The sequence below is a fragment of the Chiloscyllium plagiosum genome, unplaced genomic scaffold, assembly GCF_037043375.1.
Source record: "Chiloscyllium plagiosum isolate Xiang-an unplaced genomic scaffold, Cpla_swu_hap1 HiC_scaffold_10, whole genome shotgun sequence".
Lineage (NCBI taxonomy): Eukaryota > Metazoa > Chordata > Chondrichthyes > Orectolobiformes > Hemiscylliidae > Chiloscyllium > Chiloscyllium plagiosum.
Window position 1 is genome coordinate 77,956,494 of NW_028270148.1, and position 18,648 is coordinate 77,975,141.

Here is an 18,648-nt window from a genome sequence, read left to right on the forward strand (position 1 = left end):
ACCACCCAAATCAAAGCCAGTACAGTAGTATTTGATCTTGTTTCATACAGTTGCTTTTTCTTTCCAGAAACGGAAGTGTAACCAAGTCTATCTTCATCTGAAGGACTGTCTAAGACACATGGGAACACCACCCACCATGTATACGGCAGGTACTCATGTGACTCGGCCAACATTGTCTATCTCATACACTGCAGGCAACGATGCCATAAGGCATGGTACATTGGTGAGACCAAGCTGACGCTACAACAATGGAGGAATGGACACTGCGCAACATTCGCCAATAGGGATGTTCCTTCCCAGCCAGGGAACACTTCAGCGGTCAGAGATATTCAGCCTCAGACCTTTGGGTGACCATCCTCCAAGGCAGACTTTGGTATACGCAACAATGCAGAATGGAGAGTATGGTGCTGGAAAAGCACAGCAGGTCAGGCAGCATCCAAGGAGCAGGAAAATCGACGTTCCGGGCAAACGCCTTTTATCAGGGTTCAGGCAAAAGCCCTTCTGGCTCCTCAGATGCTGCCTGACCTGCTGCCTTTTCCAGCAACATCTTCTTGACTCTAATCTCCAGCATCTGCAGTCCACATTTTCACCTAACAACACCGAGTGGCTGATTAGAAGCTGTTAGCTAAGGATGGCCTCAGCCAGGACCTTGGGTTCAGGTTACATTATAGGTGACCCCCCCCCTACACTATACACTCACACAAATACACACACTCTTACATAGCCACACACTCACACAGACCCTCTTTCATACTTACTCCCTCCCCCACACTCACATCCTCTCACAGACATATACTCCATCACACTCACGCACACACCCTGTCAAGCATGCACACTCATTCTTTTCTCACCCATCTCATACACACCCACACACTTAACGTTTGCAGAATTGTATTTGTAGGTACATTCTATTTTGTTCAAACTGTCGGCAATCTGTGTGACATTTTATAAATTACACTTTGGAAATAGAACCATTCTCACTCAAGATTGGAATACAGACTCTAACCTCACACTCTTAATGCATTGTCTGAGCTGAGGTGTCACGTTTTTAAAAATAAAATCTTAAATTATCTCGAGAATGTGACTTGAAAGAAGTTCTGGGATTCACATATTAATGAATCAAAACCTGCAACCCATTCTAAAAGTTGAAAGACTGTTAGCAATCTAGGTTTGTTCAATGTATTGCATCATTTGTATGACATTATGATCTTTTGCTATAAATTCTGTGTACTATGGTCCTGCCTGTTGAGCTATCAAATGAAGGAGCAGCGCTTCGAAAGCTTGTACTTCCAAATAAACCTATTCGACTATAAACTGGTGTTTAGATCAGATTGGTGCTGGAAAATCACAACACGTCAGGCTACATCCGATGAGCAGAAAAATCGACGTTTCGGGCAAAAGCCCTTCATGTGATTTTTAATATTGTCTAAGAAAACACGCATGTATCCAGTTGCCCAGACAATGCAGAGTAGATGCCTGAAAAAAATTGACAAAAACCTTATCATGATTAATTATTTATGTGGGCAAGGGAGGGAATTGGTGAAAAGTCGTTTAATCAACAGAGCAACAGAGACAAAAGCAGAAATTGCTGGAAAAACTAAGCTGATTTGGCAGCATCAATGGAGATAAAGCAAAGTTAATGTTTCGGTCCAGTGACTCTCCTGGATCTAAAATGTTAATTGATTTCTTTCCGCAAATGCTGTCTGATCTACTGAGTTTTTCCAGCAACTTTCGTTCTTGGTTCAGATTTCGAACACCCGGAGTTCTTCTGGTTCTCCATAGCAACAATGTAAAATTACCCACAATGCCACATACCGCGGGTACCCGGCATACCGCGGGTACTCTCTTTTCCTGTTTGCGAGAAGGAGTCGAACATGGCGGCGATGGAAGGTGCGTTAAATGTATTGGGGCAGAGAACGTCTGGAGATTCGATTCGCACTCAGAATGGTAAGATATAGTGGATGACTTTATAAGCGAAGAAAGGTGACGCTTCTTAGTTCTTTCCGAGTGGTATTTCCACAGACAGAGAGATCTGGGATCTTTCGTGGTCCCTCGTGAGATAAAGACACGTGCGTTATCGGTGAATGAGTAGGTAAAACGAGAATCCAAAAACTTACTCATGTCTGCGAGCTTGGCTTCTAGTTCTTGGATTCGGAGGCAAACGGTTGCCCCGTATCGCGGTTCGGCCCCGCCCGTCATCTCCGAATGTTCCAGAAGCTTCCCGTCTGGAGAACCGTCCCACGTTCAACCCTTCCTTCAGTGTTGAGATAAAAGTCTGACATGTATCTCATGCTGCCGAAATACTTCGATAAAGATGCTCAATTTATCCTGTAAATTGTATCCATTTATTGTAGGATTCAGTTAAACTGAGACAAGCATTCTACAAAATGCGTGATAAAACCGGATGGGAGATTCAGCTTGTTTTTTCAGTTACAGTATTGAATGCAACTCCAGAAAAGTATTAGCTAACGTTTATTTTATGGATCTTTCATGGCTGCCCGCCCCACCGTGTTCTTAGATTTCTCGCTTTTATATTGAAGCTTATGATGTGAATCCTTAGCCTGAGGACTAATTTGCCCATTTGTTTGTCAATGGGAGTAATTCGTCCTTGTTATACACGTGCTCATACTATAGAATGGCATTTTTAATTATTCTAATATAGACGATAATAGTTCAAAAGAATTTTCTGGATAAGAGCCTTTTTTCATGCCTAATGAGGAAGGATGTATTGTTGGAACTGATATCAGGAAGTCCCTTAGACTCTGGGGAAAAGACCACAAGTAATCAAAATGAAAGTAGTCCATTGGGAAATAGCTGTTTTTAGCATATTCAGAACAAATGCATCCCAGTAAATTAGAGTAGCAAATTGTCAGGACAGTGGCTGCCTTTAATCAGAGAGCTGTCATGACACAAAAGCATTATTAGAGCATTTGCTGCCTGCACTAGTTTTCCAACAGGTATTATGACCTGCTTTTTTTCCCATACTATCATAAATTGTTTCCATTCACAGAATCATCTAATGGCACCTTGGGTTACTAAAGAGAAACCAGTTTTGGCTACTATTGAGGTACTTGGCCACAAGGGGAAATATTGATAAGAGCCTGAAGAGCCCATATGTGATAATGTTAGGTTGTGAATACAAGTGAGAATCAGACGAAACTAGAAAAATACAACAGTGGCATGTGAAAGGAATCCAAAAGTTGCTCTTTGAGAAGATGGGTGGGGTTGATTTGGAATAAAAAAAGGTGATAATTGGATGGATGTAGAGGGCATGGCTGAACTACTAAATGAGAACTAGCATAGAATCCCTACAGTGTGGAAACAGGCTATTCAGCCCAACGAGTCCACACTGGAGAAGGCTGAAGTTGTTTTGCCTGGAGCAGAGCAGTTTAAGGAAAGATTGAGAGAGATGTTATTTGTACTGCTGAAGTGTATGTTCCTAGCCATGCCTCTCGTCAAATTGTTCCAGTGCAGCAATGATATTGACAGCAACCTAACAAAGTGAAAGTTACCTGATTGTCTTTTCTACAAAAGCAAAATAAATTCAAATACTACCCATCATCTACTTTGAATTCTAAGCAAAATAACAGACGGTGTCATTAAGTGTTATGGAATGGCATTTAATCCTCAATTTACTCACTCGCTCAGCTGAATTCAAGTTCATAACATGCCTTGGTGGGATTTAAAGTATCTTTTCTATTAATCCTGTTAAGCCACTGTACTCAATTTCTTGTAATTGGTTTCAAAAGATAATTCTCATTTGCCTTTTTATGCTAGAATAATGGTTTTCTTTTCAGTGATGGCAGCAGCTTCCATTGCCAACATTGTGAAAAGCTCCTTGGGACCAGTTGGCCTCGATAAAATGTTAGTCGATGATATTGGTGTAAGTAAAATTTACCACTCTTTACATTTTTTTAGCACCTAGTATATCTTCTGTTGAACGGTAAGTTGCTTTTTCATAAGCACTGGGTGCACATGGCCAAATGGCTAAGCTTCTTCATTTGTGCAGTTGAATACAGTAAAGCACAGTTGTCTCCTCACATCTAAAGTTTGCTTTATGGATTTGACTACTTTCAATGCAGTCATCTTCATTTCTGTGGCAATTATCCTGATTCCCCTTCACCTTTCACTCTGTATCTTGAGTCTCCCTATTTTCAAAGGCTCAAGTCTCCTCCCTTTGTTGCTCCCTTCCACTTCCCAGTTTACGCTTTAGGAAAGAAATCTCTCGATTTCTGTTCGTGATTACTTTTTGTATGATGTGTTTAAGTGTCAAAAGATGCTTAACTTTATTGATGAAGAAAATGCTGATTTTGAATCATAGGGACAGCTGACCCAAGGCTGGAACAATAATAGGTTTTGAGAGAGAAAGAAGAGAGAAAAGTGGAGCAGTTTAAGGAAGAATTCCAGAGTTTGGAACCAATTAAATTATGGTGTACAAGATGCCAGATTTGGAGAAGCATGGGGATGTCCAAGGCCAGCTGAGATAGAAGAGGTTACGTGGTAGGAAAGGGCATAACAACAGAGTTTTGAAGGCGTGAGTGAGGATTTTAAAATTATTGGGCCAGGAGCTACTGTAAGTTAACTAGATTTGGAATAGTAGTGGAACAGGAGTTAAGGTGTGAGTTAACTTACACAGCAGAGCTTTGATTATTGCTAGTTGATACAGGGTAAAAAATGGGAGGCTGACCAGAACAGCATTATAGTAGCCAGGTCTAAGGTATAATGTGCAAGCTAACAGGTGGCTTGATGTTAGTGATGTTAAAGTCCAGATTTGAGACGGTCCAGGGAATCCTTAATGGACTCAGACCTGTAAGCCCCTCTTGGTCTGTCATGGAGATCGTACTCTTTAGGAGTCTGAAATAAAAAAAACACTTAGATTAGTTTAATTTTAGTCAACCCTTGTATTTACCAATAGCATCACTGTTACAACATAAGCTAAACTAACTAGGTTCTAATAACCTAGGAGAGTAGAGTACCAGCTCTTCAAGTGCCCTTAGCAGGCTACTCTTATATACCGATACAAAGTGGCTTCCTTTATACAAAAGTTTACAAAAGCATCACATATCAAAAAAATTCTTAATTAGACAGACAACAGTGAAAGACAATAACACGTAAGGAAGAAAAGGTCTGTGTACGCTTGACTAATCACTCCTGCAGGCCCTAAGTCATTCATCAGGCGGGAAAAACCTACCCAGCCGAGTTAGGCATCTGCTAGCAAGATGAACTCCTATCATAAAGAGGTACCGGTCTGAGCTAATTGGAGAGTTCATAAGGTAACACAGCTAACATGTCAGATACACTCATTTTACAAAATGGCTTCTTAGCAAGGAAGGCAAACGTTTGACCGTAAAATGGCTCCAGACACATTGAGCCAGAATCTCTTCAATATCAGATCTAGAATAATTTTCTAAGCCTGGAGCAGACTTCTTTTTAAGCACTGAATCATTCTGTACCTGAGGCTGAGATGTTACTGTAAGGTTGCATTTAAACTGATTCATTAGTCTTTGAATTAAACATGCTTTCTTTTCAGGGTTGTGATTCAAATTCAAATAAGACAAGATCTGTTTAGTTAGAATTGACAGTGGGGCGGTCTGTAGAGTGGTCTGCAAGGTCAGCAAGGATGTCAAAGCTTCATCAATATTACCTTTTACAGAGTTTGTATTTAATAACCAGCAATGGCTACTCAGTATCATCATAAAGTCTCAAAAATGTAATTAAGTTCCATCCATAGCAGGTAAGCACTAAGAGTTAAATTTTCTACTGGCTTCAGGAGCCCGAGCACTATAATGGTTTTTCTCTCTCCTCTCGTGTCGTTTTGAACTCTCAAGTCAGGGTCTTGTAACAGAAAAGATGTTTTTCCTTCTGTGTCTTCTTAGCTTGCAAGAGGTAGTAAGAATTCATTATAATTGACAGGACCTGACCATCAGTTACATGGCTTTTGATAGTACCGAGTTTCGTTTCAGGGTCAGAATCAAACACTTTCATTAATTTCACAAGGGAACAGTTATCACTTGGTATCCTGTTTACACAGATTCACCCATGTTAAGGCAATTGCCTTAGAGCATCTTGTTATCACTTGGTGAGCATAGATGCTTTTATGTTCTGCATATTTGGGTTCCCCCTTTTTCTGAGCCTTCCTGCCTGTCAATTTTCTCGTGTGTAGCAAATGTGTTCTATAATTCAGCATTACATTTCAGTCTAAATTTTAAAGACAAGCTTTAAGGCTATAGACTTTCTTAGTGATGCTGTGTATTTGTTTCTTGAAACTCAGCATGCAATCAAACATCTTGATGAAGTACTGTTTTGATTCCTTTGCCTGGCAACTTTGCAAAGCTGAATGGAAATTCTTGTCCGGGGAACCATGTTTGAGAAAGGACTCAAGATAATGGACCTCAGACAATGAAGATGAGAGATATATTGGAGGAATCACTAGGTTGAGGCAGACTAATAATTTTAATGGGAGAGGAGCCTCAGTGGTGCTGTCTTGCTGAAAGGGAGGTCCTAAATTTTTGGAAATCTGAAAATGCAATGTTAAGTTACTCGATTTTCAATCAGAAGAGTATGATGAAGGAAGTGGGATTAACAAGCAAAGATATAGTGTAAGAGCAATTCAAGGGAATGATCAGAACTGGCCTTGTGTAGTGGTATGATAGGGGTTGTGAGACCATTTGAGATAGTCCGGGCAAGTCTTAGGAAAGAATGATCAGTGAACTCCTGAGGAGAATGTGCAAAGAAATAGCAAGAGGACTGCCAAAGAAAAAAAAATGCCAAAGGTAAATAAAGCTCAAGTCTAAAATACCAGCCAAAGACCATATATAATTGATATGAGGAAGATTGGCTACACAGATGTAGTTACATATAAGATCATAAAGAAGTAATTAAATAAACAGTTATGCAGAGACAACACATCAAAAATCGCAACTTAGTTAGAAGTTCAATGATGTGGCTGTAGATTGGGTAGGATTAGAGGTGCACTGATGTTTGTGCTTGGATGGATGACACCAGAAATGATTAGACAAGCTGTACTTTTAAGCATTTGTGAAGAAGTGGTCACTAACACTAGTCAGTCACCAGGCCTATGAATTGTAAAATACGTAGCAGCAAAATTATACTCCAAGTGCAATTTCTCTAACAGTCAAATTGAGAATTAAGTAAGCTCAATAGGTTCTGTGGCAGTAATTCCCCAGGTGTGGGTGGTAATTGATATGACTAATCAGTCTTCCAAGCAATGTTCGTCCAGTCACCATTAAGATAAAGCTTTTGGATGATTTGACAAGCTGATCTGTCAGGCATGCTCTTCAGTGACTTGCTTTACTGTCTAAACTGCCATTATAATGAAGAGTGATGTTGAAAGTGAGCAGGGCTAGTTTGTGTATCAATGTCAATTTTGTTTCATTGCATAAATTTTAAAACTTATCTAAGTTATAGAAAGCAACTTATTCCAAAAACACATGTGGCCTGATGCAGATTTGTATATCAGCAAGCCAGATTTTGCTGCCTTGTAAGATTTCAGGCTTCTTAATTTGACTAGTTTGATTCAGCCTGAGGCACTGCTGAAGAGACATCCTGTGACTATATCCACAGATCTTCCCCCAGTATTGATTTGCTCCTGATCATTTTCCTTTATCTATCCAGTATAATGATTTAATATTGAAAAAACTCACAATGTTCAAGCTGTCATTCTTGCCTTGCATTTTAGTTTTATGTTCTGTTCTTGAATGGTTCTTGAGAGTTTTAGATTACTGTAGTGTGCTTTCCTTTAGCAATGTCACATCGACTATATTTTGAAGAGCTCTAAAGGAAAATTAAGAATCGGTATTTTAAGAATTAGTGCAAACTACATAAAAGTATTGTGGGTGAGATAGAATAAATTATTTTAGGGTATCTTTTGGATTTTCATATTTTTTAAATTTTACATATTTCTGATCTTTTAGGATGTCACCATCACTAATGATGGAGCAACAATTCTCCAGCTGCTTGAAGTAGAACATCCAGCTGCTAAGGTGTTATGTGAATTAGCTGATCTGCAAGACAAGGAAGTAGGGGATGGTACAACATCAGTTGTAAGTCCATTGTGTCATCTGCCCTGTTTCTATTTTGGAAATGTACTAATGAGAAATACCCGTGGATTAACCTGAATTGTTCTAAAGTACAATTTAAAAAAAAACATTATTTGTGGGATGTGTGTTGCTGGATGGCCAGCATTTAATTGACAGTCTCTCGTTGCTTTTAAAGATGATGGTGAGCTGCTGTCTTTAAGTGCTGCAGTTCACATGCTGTAGGTAGATCCACAATGCTGTTAGGGAGGGATTATGTTGTTCACTTAATTATTCTAACACTTGGAACAAATTACAGCACCATGGACTGAGACCATTATTACTGTTTAGAATTAATTCATGACAGTGGATCAGAAATATAGTTGTCCACATCAAATAGGGAGACAGTATTATTTTGAGATCCAAAAACTTAGAACATGAGAAATAATTATTCTGTATCCTATTGATGTCAAGTTGGTGGCATTATATTATGCTTTGTTGTTCATGAATGCTGTGTTTTACATAGAAATACTCAATTTTGAGTTTGGAAAATGAATTAATCACTAATTTCAATTTAATAATGAAGTTCAAATTTATCTTTTAAAAACTGGATTTTCAGAATTAAAATGTAACTTTCCATAATCTGTAATATTAAAATTTCTTCAAATTGTTCGATGGGTGGCATGGTGGCACAGTGGTTAGCATTGCTGCCTCACAGCGCCAGAGACCCAGGTTCAATTCCCGCCTCAGGCGACTGACTGTGTGCAGTTTGCACGTTCTCCCCGTGTCTGCGTGGGTTTCCTCCGGGTGCTCCGGTTTCCTCCCACAGTCCAAAGGTGTGCAGGTCAGGTGAATTGGCCATGCTAAATTGCCCGTAGTGTTAGGTAAGGGGTAAATGTAGGGGTATGGGTGGGTTGCGCTTCGGCGGGTCGGTGTGGACTTGTTGGGCCGAAGGGCCTGTTTCCACACTGTAATGTAATGTAATCTAATCTAATCTAATCTGATTTCGTTTGTGTATGAATTAAAAACATTTCCTGTTTTTAGTTGTTTAATTCTTGTTATTTTGTGAATGCTAGATTAACAAACCTATCCATCAGCTTTCAAAATGTATTCTGGGTGGGAAGAATAGTTAATACTGGACATCTTGTGTTCCTTTCACCTTTAATGCAGGTTATTCTTGCTGCTGAACTACTTAAGGGTGCAGATGAGTTGGTCAAACAGAAAATTCATCCAACCTCCATCATTGGTGGTTATCGTCTTGCCTGCAAGTAAGTTCAGAAAATGTATTCAATAAGTCAAGCGTCGGAATTTTTACAATTAAACCTTTTACAGATGTGTGGCAGATTAAGTTGTACTATGTTCTCTGGCATGATAAATATTGTTTGCTGTCGAAGTTTTTTTCAGGTGAATTAAAACTTGTCAAATCTTGAAGTATTGAATTGGTATTTGTAACATTTTATTAAGTAAACATGTCAATAATGTGGGGTGCAACTATAGGTGCAAAGAGTAGGCACAGAAGGTACATTGAAATAGTTGTTACATGAAGTCAAGTTTGGAGCAAGCAAGTGGGAAGAGATGGTTTGTGGCAATTATTTTATTTAGTACAAATGGAAATGTTTCAAATACAAGTCTGTCAACCATTTCTGAATTGAACTAGAACTTGTGAACTTGCTGTACATGAATATGATGAAAGTTGTCATCAGCAGTGCAATCAAGCAGCACTTGCTTATAAGTAAATTGCTAACTGTTCAATTTGAGTTCTGTGACAGCCATTAGGTTCCAAACTCATTACAGCCTTGGTTCAATCATGCACACCAGAGGTGAGTGCGAGGTGTCCTTGACATCAAGGCTACATTGACGTCAAGGGACTTCACCCAAGCAAAATTAGAGTTAGTGGGAATTGGGCAGAAACTCTCACTGGTTGGAACAATTTCTTGCACAAAGGAAGATGGTTGTGGTTATTAGATGTCAGCCATCTCCGCTCCAGTGCATTTTGCAGGAGATCCTTTAGTAGATATTCTTAATCAACCTGTTCAAGAATGTTATGACCTGTGTTAGAGCAGTTAGGACATGAATCTATGCCTTCTGGCTCAAAAATAATATGCCCTAGGCCCAACCAAGAGAGAATATAGCCTTTGCCTCTTGTCATTAAATCCTAGAATCACTACTGTATGGATGCGGTCCATTTGGCCTCGAGTCCACGCTGACCTTCCAAGCCCACTTTCGTTTCTATTCCTGTTACCCTGCATTTCCCTTGGCTAATCCATTTAGCCTGCACATCCCTGGACACAATGGGCAATATTATGTGGTCAATTCAACTAACCTGCACATCTTTGGACTGTGGGTGACACCCACACAGACGCGTAGAGCATGTGCAAACTCCGTGCAGACAGTTTCCCGAGGGCAGAATCAAACTCTGTCCTTGGTGCTGCAAGACAGCGGTACTCATCACAGAGCCACCATGCTGTTCTTTACCATGAATGGCATTACTGTCAGTGAATCCCCAGTACTATCAACATTCTGGGAAGGGTGTCAACATTCACCAGAGCTTGAACTGATATAGCCATATAAGTTGTGTGGCTATAATAGTGGGTCAGAAGCTAGGAATCCTGCAGTGAATAACACACCACCTGATTCCCCAAAGTTGTCTGTTGTCAACAAGACAAATCAAGAATGTGATGGAATGCTCTCCACTTGGATGAATGAATACGATACAACATTCGAGAAGCTTGACTTCATCCAGAAGATGACAACCCCATGATTGTCTCCACGTCCACAGGCATTCCCTTTCCCACCAATGTTCATTAACAGCAGTGAGTACTACCTGTAAAATGATTAGATTAGATTAGATTACTTACAGTGTGGAAACAGGCCCTTCGGCCCAACAAGTCCACACCGACCCGCCGAAGCGCAACCCACCCATACCCCTACATTTACCCCTTTACCTAACACTACGGTCAATTTAGCATGGCCAATTCACCTGACCTGCACATCTTTGGACTGTGGGAGGAAACCGGAGCACCCAGAGGAAACCCACGCAGACACGGGGAGAATGTGCAAACTCCACACAGTCAGTCGCCTGAGTCGGGAATTGAACCCGGGTCTCTGGCGCTGTGAGGCAGCAGTGCTAACCACTGTGCCACCGTGCCGCCCATAATGCTCTACAAAATGCTCTACAAAAATTCTCTAAGATTGGTTAGACAGCATCTCCAAGCCCATGACCACTACCAGTTAGAAGGACAAGGTTACAGATATAAGGGAATACAACCACTTGCAATGTCACAACCAAACCATTCTGATTTGACAATGTATCTGTTTCTTCAGTATAATAGAGTTATAATCTTTGAACTCTAGCCCAGCTCCCAGTGATATCTACATCGCATGAGTGAATTTTAAAAAAGTGTTATTTTTAAGAGAATCTTGGAGTTGAATAAAGCTTTTGCATGTGTCCATGAATGGTGAAGTGAGAGTAAGTTTGGAGGAACTGAGGATGTTTATTCTTAATTTAAGGGTCTCTGCAACCTGCATATTCTTGCAGGTTGTATTTTCCCTTGCCACATGGAAAATGTTAGATATATTCAGCAGTAATAGTTTGAGACTATAGAGATTCACATATCTTAACCAAAATGCCTTGCAGTCCTTTTCAGAAATTCAGAGTTGACACTTAATTCTTCCATGGTTTAAATACGAACACCATTACTCATTTTGTGTTGCACTAATATTGTACACAGTGTGAACCCAAATAATATAAACGGTTGCTCCAATCAGTTTTGTTCCCCTTATAAACTTCATATTGTAAAAGAATTGTAGAACAGTGGTTGCTACAGCTTCGGTCTTTATTTTCAAGATATACATATGAGTTTTTATTTCATAAAAGATCTGGAGAGATTGCTTTGTTGCCTGGGGTTAGATTTGAGAAATGATTAACTTTTCCATTAACCCGCATTGTTTGGCTAGCTTGACTTTGTTTCTTGGCTTGCTAGTTATTACTTGTGGGGAGAAAAATATAGTCACAACAATGTACTGAATTTGTTTCTGTACAAATAAAATGACTGCACAGATGTATGAATATTTTTTGCATGTTGCTGTTGATGTATTCTTGCTTTTTGTGACTACATAAAGTCATTAGAATTGTCTTGCTGAGAACAATAAATCAGGTGTGGAAGCACAAATACTCGAACACTGAGCCATCAAGATGAACTTTTTGCCATGTTTGTTTGCAGCCATTTGGGTAGTAGATGAAACAAAAACAGAAACAGCTGGAAAAGCTCAGCAGGTCTGGCAGCATTTGTAAAGAGAAATCAGAGTTAATGTTTCGGGTCGAGTGATCCTTCCTCTGAACTGGACCTGAAACATTAACTCTGATTTCTATTTCTGCCAGACCTGCTGAGCTTTTCCAGCAACTTCTGTTTTTGTTTCTGATTTACAGCATCCACAGTGTTTTTTTCGGTGTCTGTTGTGTATAAGATGAATTTGCTTTAACCATTCTAATGTCGTGAAGTGAGAAATGGCTGGTTTGTGGTAGTCTGATATCAAAGGAAGACCATTCATAATTTAATTTTAAAAAAGCAGTGTCATGTTTTATCCATAGAGGTAAACATTGATTTTAGTTAAATTTTTGTATTGATACACTATTTTTCTCCTGTAAAAGATCCCAACATGAATCTTATTAAATAAAGACAATGTCACCTAAACATATTCCTTTTTATTAACAGGGAGGCAGTCCGTTACATCCAGGAGAACTTGACCATTAATATGGATGAACTAGGCAGAGAGTGTCTTGTCAATGCTGCTAAAACATCCATGTCATCAAAAATAATTGGAGTGTATCTTTTGAATGGAAGCATGTGTTTCTGAAATTTTTTGACTTGTAAGAAGGATAAATTCAATGTGACTTTCTTGTCCTTGTACTCTAGTAGGCATTCCTAATAGAATCAGTTCGAATGAGATATTTATATATTGGCAACAAATGTGGCTGTTTTTAAAAAAATGTGTAAGTTGCTAGTGTTAAAGTCTGTTATACTTTATTAAGTGCTTGTTGGTATTGACTAACTGAACATGTTCAAGGCTTGCTTGTTTTCCTGCCTATGCTTGGTTTTTCTTGATTAGAAACAAGTGTTTGAGTGCAACAGAACCTTTTAAAGAGAACTTTTTGAATCTTAATTGAAATAAATCCGGAGTCCTCAAAATTGTTTAATACCAGCAAGTAGTATGAAATGCTGCTAGATGGCATTAGATTTGAATTTTTTCCATTCTTGATTTAAGGCAAATGTCGAGAGATATTCTGGTTCGATGGATTAGCCATGGGAAATGCAGGGTTAAAGGGATAGGGTAGGGGATTGGGTCTGGATGGGATGTTTATCAGCAGGTCATTGTGGATTTGATGGCCTGAATAGCTTGCTTCCACACTGTAGGGATTCTGTTATCATACCTTGGTGAATCTTTCTTCTTAAACTACATTTTGGTACAAAGTGTCTGTTCCGTTTTCATTTGTCTTGAAATAACAATGATTATAGCAACAATTTCTTGTATGTTGTCACCTGAAAAATTTTGTTTCTGATGTAGATTATTTCAATTGGCCTTATATTTGTGCATTTGAGATGGATATCATTGAAATTTATGAATGAGTGGAAATTATCTGCAAACATTTCTAGCTGACTAGTCTTTCAAGTTGACACATGTAAAGCCATAATGCACTCTATATAATGTAGCCTCTTGAGTGTGAGAAGGGTGAGTTCTTAAACATACCTGAAGTAATTCTTGGACAATTTTTAAATTTCTATGATTCTTATTAACCTTGACTTTAATTGCACAGTGATGCAGATTTCTTTGCCAACATGGTGGTCGATGCTGCTCATGCAGTAAAATTCACAGATGCTAAAGGTCAGCCTCGCTATCCAATCAAGGCGATAAATCTGCTAAAGGCTCATGGACGGAGCCAGAGAGAGAGTCTTTTGGTGAATGGTTATGCACTTAATTGTACTGTTGGTTCACAAGGTAAATGTCAACAGCGTTTAACTTTGCCTCAACTTCACCATTTAGAACATTTTTAAATGTCAATCATAATACCACTAGAGTGACTTCAGTGTATCAGCAAGTGAATTGGAGATGGTGCATGACTTGTCAGAAAATTAGCGTTTTGTACATACTCAACGTAGAATCTTTGCAGAACGCAGGGACCCAAAGTCTGCTGCTTTGCTTTATAGTGCCGAAGTGCAAGACATAATATGTGCAAGGTTATTACAAACTTCTAGGTAAAAATCAATTCCATTTTATTTACTGCATGGTCTGAGATGGGAATTCACTACTGTCTGCATTGTGGCTTGGAATAGTATCACAAATAATGGGCAATAAGCAGCTAGACTGGAATTCGCTAATCTTCCTATGAACAAGAAGAACATTAGAAAATAACAATGCCACTGAATGAAGGATGGATTTTCGTAATGTCGCTGGTCTAATAATCCAGAACCCCAAGTTAATGTCCTGAGTAATACAGTTCCAGATAATCTGGAATTAAAAGCTAACCTGGTGGCAGCCATTTTTTTTGTCATTTAAAAACCCAGCTGATTTACTAATGTATTTCAGGGAAATGAATCTACCATCCTTATCTAGTGTGGCCTAGATGTGACTGATCTGTGACCCATTAGTGTCAAGTGAATCAAAAGGAATATTTTTGACTAATTGGATAGGTGTGGCAACATAGATAATTTGCTTGGATTTCAGATGTAATGTTCAACACACGATTTTTAGTTAAAATCAGTGAATCTTTTATTTAATTTCATCTGGCTAGGACTTGAATTAGGAGAGGGAGCATGTGAAGTAAGACCCTGGACTCAAGTTGGGAGGAAGTGGTTAGTGATGTCGCACAAAAATATCTGTGGGATGGCCTTCACTGTACACAGAAGATTAACACAGTATGTAGACATAGTACAAAACTGCAAAGAGTTCTTATAGTTTGAGTGTGCAAGCATTTCAGTGTCGTTAATTGTAGCATTATCCATTCTGGAAAAATAAAGAATGGATTTGTGTCCAGTGGTATTGTAAGTCTTGAGTATTGTCAGTCTGTGTGTGCATCAATTGTGAAGTATAGCTGGGTGTCCAAAAGGCAAATGGAATGTTGTTAGACTAGAGAGCTCAAGTATCAAGGTGAGGAAGTTCTGCTCAAGGTATAAAAAGGTGTACACACATCCCTTGTTATAGATCACACTTGGGATAGTGTACGTACTTCTGAGCACTGCTACAGAAAGGATGTGTTGCCTTTGGACGAAGAGTTCAGTACAAATTCACATGAATAGCCTACAGGAATTAAAATGAGAAGAGATTGGATGAACTAAGTAATCCAAGCAGTGGCAGTAACACAGAAGGTTGCCACAGTTTACCACCAGTTCAGTATGGAGCTGAATTTAGAGGTGGATTTCTGGAGGTGATACTATGATTCAAAAAGTGGCATAGGTTTGGTTGATCGGGAATCAGGCCTAGAGACAGTGAGTATGTAGTGTCTGGGAAGAGAAAATACTTACCTAGTTGTAGTTTACTAGGAATATAGCATGAGAGAAAGATACAGAAAAAGTTTAGTGATGAGTTGATAAGGATTATTGTCTGCAATTGATTAGATTTGGAATGGCGGGAGAAGACATAGTAAATCTGCACAGCTACTGCTGTCGCTGTTTGAGTTGAAGTATCTATGTTCATTTTTCTTAGACAATGTCCAATCTGAAATTCACAGCTGATCTTGGAGGAACCTGTGCTGGAGAGCTCACAGCACAGGAGAGCAGCAAAGTGGATTGTTTTAAGTATTACCTTATTGTTTTTTCTTTGTAGACCTATCATAGTGAGATTCTTTTTTGATTCTATGTTTTGAGATCTGTCTCTAAATTAAAATTTAAAAATTTAAAACATACAAACTAAGTTAGCCTGGAGCAGTGTTTTAGAGTAGTAAGACTGCTATTTTCTGGCTTGCAGACTAAGGTGCAAAGATAGCCTTTAGTAGAGTAGGCCTTGAGGGTGATATAGTGGCTCCGCGGTTAGCACTGCTGTCTCACCATGCCAGGGACTTAGGTTTGATTCCAGCCTTGGACGACTGTGTGGAGTTGGCAGATTCTCCCTACGTCTGTGGGTTTTCTCTGCATGCTCTGGTTTCCTCCCACAGTTCAGAGATGTGCAGGTTAGGTGAATTGGCCGCGCTAAATTGATCATCATATTCAAGAGAATGTGGTTAGGGTGCATTAGTCAGGGGAAATGCGGAGTAATATGGTTAGGGGAATAGGTCTGGATGGGTTACTCTTGGAAGGATCAGTGTAGAAGTGTTGGCCAAACATGGCCTGTTTCCACACTGTAGGGATTCTATGATGTGCTCTTCCTGTTGAATGCTGGGGATTAGGAAGAGTTTCCATGTTACTGATTGTCTGCAGTAACTGTTTGGTTGTGAATGCTATGTGATCACATCAATCGGTTGGAATGGCAGTTAGAAGCAATTAATCATTTACAGGCGGTAAGAGGTGATGGATGGCAGTTATAGGAAGGGAGAAAAGCTATCAATGCAGTCAGTGGGTTGCCTCCAGGAAAGGTAGGAGAGGGAGGCAGGTAATGCGGGAGTCTCCTGTGGCTGTCCCCACTTCAAACAAGTATGGTGTTTTGGAAAACATAGGGGGTGATGGGCTGTTGGGAATGTAGTACGAACTGCCAAGCTTTTGGTACAGTAATGTAATGGGGGATATGTGTTCCAAGCGATCAATTTGTGATAGCAGGAAGATTTGCTAGAGCTGCTCTGGAGGATTTAACTAGTAAGGTGGGAGGGTGGAACCCAGTGGGATAATGAGGAAAGAGATCGGTCTGAGACTAGTACAGCTGGGGAAAGGAGCAAGTCAGACGTTCAGGGCAGGCAGGAGCAAGGCAGAGAAGAACGTTGGACTGAAATTAAACTGCATTTATTTCAATGCAAGGGGCCTAAAGGGAAGGCAGGTGAACTCAGGGCATGGTTAGGAACTGGGATATTACACCAGTCACAGAGACATACATCAGGGATGGACAGAACTGGCAGCTTAATGTTCCAGAATACAATTGCTACAGTCAGGATAGAAAGGAGGGCAAGAGAGCAAGAAGAGTGGCGTTTTTGATTGGGGTAATAATACGGCTGTACTTGGGGAGGACATTCCTGGGAATACGTCCAGGGAATTTATTTGGATGGAACTGAGAAATAAAGGGATAATTACCTTATTGGGGAGCCTATACGACAATCTCAATAGTCAACAGAAAGTTGAGAAACAAATTTGTAAGGAGATCTGTTATTAATGAGAATAATAGGGTGGTTATAGTGGGAATTTTAACTTTGCAAACAGAGACTGGGACTGCCATAGTGTAAGGGTTTAGATGGAGAGGAATTTAAGTGTGTACAAGATAATTTTTTAGATTAGATTAATTTACTGTATTACTTTTGACTGTATTACGAAAGATTTGTATTCAAAAATTGATTGAGGGCAGAGGTTTGCAGGTAAAGGGATGGCTGGAAAATGGGAAGCCTTCAAAAATGAGATAGGATATTCTTGTTAAGGTGAAAAGCAAGTGGTAGGTGTAGGGATACTGGATATCTAGAGAATGAAGTTTTGGTCAAGAAAAGGAAGGAAGCATATGTCAGTATAGACAGCAGAGATCAAGTGAATCCTTAGATGTGTAAAGGAAATAGCAGTATACTTGGGGAAATCAGTAAGGCAAAAAGAGGACATGAGATAGCTTTGGTACATAGGATTGAAGAGAATCCAAATAATATAATACAGTTAAGTAAATGGCTGGAGAGGTGGGGTTCAGGTTTGTGGGGCTTTAGGATGTCTTCCAGAGATGTGGAACCTGTACAAGGACAGGTTGCATCTGAATTGGAGGGGCACGCTATAGTCCTGGCAGGGAGGTTTGTTAGTGCCACTTGAGAGGATTTAAATTAGTGTAACGGGGCTGGGAACTAGACCATTAGGTCAAGTAAAATGACCAAGGAGCAGTCGGAGACTAAGAGGAAGATGGCAGGACTGGTGGTCTGAGGTGTATTTGCTTTAATACAATGAGTATGACAAGTAAAACAAATGAATTTAGAGATTGCGTAGAGCACAAAAATATGTTTGGTACAATTAGTTTGGGATTTTACTGCACCCATCCCAGAAAATGTGAAAATAGGTGTTAGGTGGGTGATCTGAACTGTCCCTAAATTGACTGGGACTCGTTTAGTCCCAGTGGTTTGGATGGGTGGGGTCAAGAGACTATTTGTTACCTGTGTATAGGTTTTTTTAAATACCGTGTAAGTAGTCCAACAAGGGAAGGGACCATACTAGACCTGTTCTTTTGGGAATGAGCATGGCCAGGTGATCAAAGTTTCAGTGGAGGAGCATTGGCCACATTCTAGAACAATGGCCATAATTCTAAGTTTCAACCTTCGGCCCAACTCATCCGACCCAGTTTTGGAAACTAAAATAATCCATTTGCCTTCATTTTGCCCGTATCCCTATGATCTTTCCCAATCCATGTATCTGTCCTGATGTCATTTAAATGTTGTAACTGTACCCTCCTTTACCACTTCCTCTGGCATCTCATTCCACACGGGTAGAACCCTCGGCGTGGAAACAGTTGC

At 39.7% G+C, this 18,648-nt stretch overlaps 1 protein-coding gene across 1 annotated transcript in view; it reads left to right on the top strand.

The window, feature by feature from the left end:
* The first annotated feature begins 1,823 nt into the window (after nucleotides 1-1,823).
* Nucleotides 1,824-18,648, top strand: part of tcp1 (t-complex 1) — a 60,851-nt gene continuing 44,026 nt past the window's right edge. The window contains exons 1-6 of the mRNA XM_043696178.2: nucleotides 1,824-1,947; nucleotides 3,798-3,883; nucleotides 7,935-8,063; nucleotides 9,207-9,304; nucleotides 12,752-12,862; nucleotides 13,852-14,033. Of these exons, the coding sequence (XP_043552113.1) occupies nucleotides 1,875-1,947; nucleotides 3,798-3,883; nucleotides 7,935-8,063; nucleotides 9,207-9,304; nucleotides 12,752-12,862; nucleotides 13,852-14,033 (679 nt within the window). The 5' untranslated portion in view covers nucleotides 1,824-1,874. The remainder of the gene's footprint in view (nucleotides 1,948-3,797; nucleotides 3,884-7,934; nucleotides 8,064-9,206; nucleotides 9,305-12,751; nucleotides 12,863-13,851; nucleotides 14,034-18,648) is intronic.